The sequence below is a fragment of the Pteropus vampyrus genome, unplaced genomic scaffold (assembly GCF_000151845.1).
Source record: "Pteropus vampyrus isolate Shadow unplaced genomic scaffold, Pvam_2.0 Scaffold135, whole genome shotgun sequence".
Classification (NCBI taxonomy): Eukaryota; Metazoa; Chordata; class Mammalia; order Chiroptera; family Pteropodidae; genus Pteropus; species Pteropus vampyrus.
This window is the reverse complement of record NW_011888916.1, coordinates 4,372,347-4,375,318: the sequence shown is the minus strand read 5'-3', so window position 1 is coordinate 4,375,318 and position 2,972 is coordinate 4,372,347. Positions and strand designations below refer to the sequence as shown.

The following is a 2,972-nucleotide window of genomic DNA, read 5'->3' as shown; positions in this document are numbered from 1 at the left end:
CCTTCTGAACATAAGCATTCTTGAGGAAAGGTTTCTTGGTGAAACGCCCTTTTACTCACTTCCATGTTTTTGTTGCTGAAGTGATTTGAGTGGTGACTTCCTTGGGATGGCTTGGCCTGGCCAGATTTCTCACTGATTCTCCACAAATAACACACTGAACACCCCCTGTAAGCAAGTCACTGCCTAGGCCTGTGGGTGGGGCAGGGGGTGCTGGGGAGTTGGGAGGGTGATGGTCACGGTATATAATATGTACCCAAGAGACAGAGTGATGGAATGGAAAAAGTGCCGGCCTGGGAAACCAGCATCCTGGTTCTGCCACCACCTGACTGTGTGACTCTGGGCAAGACCCTTCCTCACTCTGTACCTCTTGTTTCCCCACGTGTAAATTAAAGGGCTTTGACTAAGCGTTTGCACAGGTGTCTCCAAGCACTGATGTTCTGTGGTTCTGTGATTCTAGGATTGTCTGGGGAAATAATGAGCTGCAGTCCAAGAAAAGTCCCAGCTGCCCTTGCCTGAACTGACTCTCGTTGTCCTACACAGAGACCTGAGGGGCGGAAGCCGAGCGAAGTGGCGCACAAGAGCATCGAGGCCGTGGTGGCCCGGCTGGAGAAGCAGAACGGCCTGAGCCTGGGCCACGGCACGTGTCCGGAAGAGGTCTTCGTGGAGGCCTCGCCGGGCACGGAGGACATGGACAGTCTGGAGGACGCCGTCGTGCCCCGGGCTCTGTACGAAGAGCTGCTGCGCAACTACCAGCAGCAGCAGGAGGAGATGCGCCACCTCCAGCAGGAGCTGGAGCGGACTCGGAGGCAGCTGGTGCAGCAGGCCAAGAAGCTCAAGGAGTACGGGGCGCTCGTGTCCGAAATGAAGGAGCTCCGCGACCTCAACCGCAGGCTCCAGGACGTGCTGCTCCTGAGGCTTGGCAGTGGTGAGTGCCCCGCAGGCCACCTGCTGCCCCACAGGGGTGGGATGCTTTGTGCAGCTCCCCTTCCAGGAGGGTGAAGAGGCAGGCGAGGTGCCCCTGAGGCTAGGGAAGGGCAGAGACTTGGCTCAGCAGTTACCTCTCCCCTCCCACAGTGAATCTGACGGACTTAGAATGCAGCAGCCTTAGCTATCTGGGACACAGTGGGGAACACTGAGAAGTGTGGCTCAGAGGAAAAGAGTCGACAGAGTATTTGCCACCACTCATTTATACATTCATTCAGCAGGAGGCAGTACCAGGGGTTATAGGAGATTTTTAGGATACTAAAGAGAACTAATTGAGATCCTAAAAAAGTCTGTCCTTTAAGTGAGAAAATGATAAATGCCTTGGGAGCCATACGGATAAAACGATAAGAGTTCAAAGGGTAGAGAGAGGTTATGTATAAGGGAGGGAGACTTCAGGAAGGAGGTGGGCCTTGAACTGGGCCTTGAAACTTGGGTGGTGTTTTGAGGCATAAGAGGAGGCTGAGGGCAGCAGTCACAGAGTATGAAAACACACCTGGAGCATACTAAGAAGGGATAATGCAAATGTGGTTTGAGGATAGGTAATTGAAGGCTTCCAAAACGTTAGCAGCCTGGGGTGTCTGGACTTGTTTTGGTAGGAATGAGAAGCATTAAAAAGCTTTTGAGCAGAGAAGCACATGACCTTAGGAAGATTACCATAAAGATGTGTAAAACTCCTTGCGGCTTGCTCATAGAACTCAATAGGCTCTTTTTTTGCACCTGATTTTAACAAAGCAGGTTTTTAGGTTTTCTCATCTAAGGTGATTTAGAAGCAGGGATAGGAGAAATCTGAAAGATGTCAGGTTTGACAGCAGGGAGAAATGACTGTCTACCAGAGAGGAAAGAGAAACACTCTTTCAAAACACAAGAATCCAGAATTATAAAAGATAGAGACCATGCAGTATTGAGGAAATCAGTGTAAGACAAGTTCATAGCCTCCACACCCCTGAGGACGGTCATGGATAACCCCGCATCAATGTGCCACACTTAAAAAAGGACGTCATCTTGTCTAGAAACACAAGTTCTGTTCCCAAGGTTTATATCAAATACAATATTATATTCAAGAAGGAAGGTTTCTATTACCTAGCTCACAGATTTATATGTGAAGCCTCATTTCTCTTTGAAGTTTAGTTAAATGTGCTTTTATCCTTCTTTACTTATATTTATAGATGCCTTTTACTTCTTAAACTCCGTCCTCAGTAGATCTTCAGGATGGCCCAGGGAGTCAGCCAAGAGGCCTTTTCGTGCCTTTGTCACAGGGAAGGAAACTGAGGTTGGGGTTTACCCAGAGTCACTTGGGGAGGCAGAGGCAGAGCTCATCTCAAACCAAGTCTCCTGAGTCCTAGGCTGGTAATTTCCTCGCTCTGGGACTCTGTCTTGCCCTTGGCCATTCTTCCAAATCATTGCCTGTAGAGGTGCACAGTGACACTAAAGGTCACATGTGGTGTGCAACTTAAAACGTTATTCAAATTCTTTATTGAAATAAAATCTCAAAGAGAAATCCTAACTGAAAATTTGTGAAAGCCATATTGGTCTTGAAGTAGGAGTGGGGAATGAAGAGAGAACTGAAATTTTCCAAGAAAAAAAGCATGTCCTGGTCTTCAGCTAAATGACTTCTATTTTCATCACACTCTGCGTGCTGTGCCTTCTGTAAACTTCTCTAGGGGTTGAAGGGGAGACACAATAACAACACAAACTCTCTACAACCTTATTTTGATTCCCAGAGAAACTGCCTGTTTTACGTGATCATGAACTGAGCTTAAACTCCCAAAACCACTCCTAACCCCTCTGGGGTAAGAAGACACTGCATTTTACATCAATATGTGACTCTTTAGTCTTAAAACACTTAAGCAAACTTGACCTCAACCATGATTTTATGTCTTGATCTTTCCAGGCTCTCCCATCCCACAGGCCTTGAATTACAAGGGCCAATGGCTGACTCTTCCCTGATCTGAGTCATCGTCGTCATCACAGTGGGATGGATTAAATAG

General features: G+C 47.8%; 2 protein-coding genes across 6 annotated transcripts in view; both read left to right on the top strand.

Moving 5' to 3' along the window:
• The window catches only part of AGBL4 (ATP/GTP binding protein like 4), a 1,052,851-nt gene that overhangs the window by 834,921 nt on the left and 214,958 nt on the right, over positions 1 to 2,972 (top strand). The window lies entirely within an intron of this gene.
• Positions 1 to 2,972, top strand: part of BEND5 (BEN domain containing 5) — a 50,286-nt gene that overhangs the window by 16,862 nt on the left and 30,452 nt on the right. For 2 of the 4 annotated variants that reach the window (XM_011367667.2, XM_023535059.1), the window contains one exon: positions 458 to 925. In XM_011367667.2, the coding sequence (XP_011365969.1) occupies positions 688 to 925 (238 nt within the window). In that variant the 5' untranslated portion in view covers positions 458 to 687. The remainder of the gene's footprint in view (positions 1 to 457; positions 926 to 2,972) is intronic. The other 2 variants (XM_011367668.2, XM_011367666.2) reach the window with 1 other exon arrangement.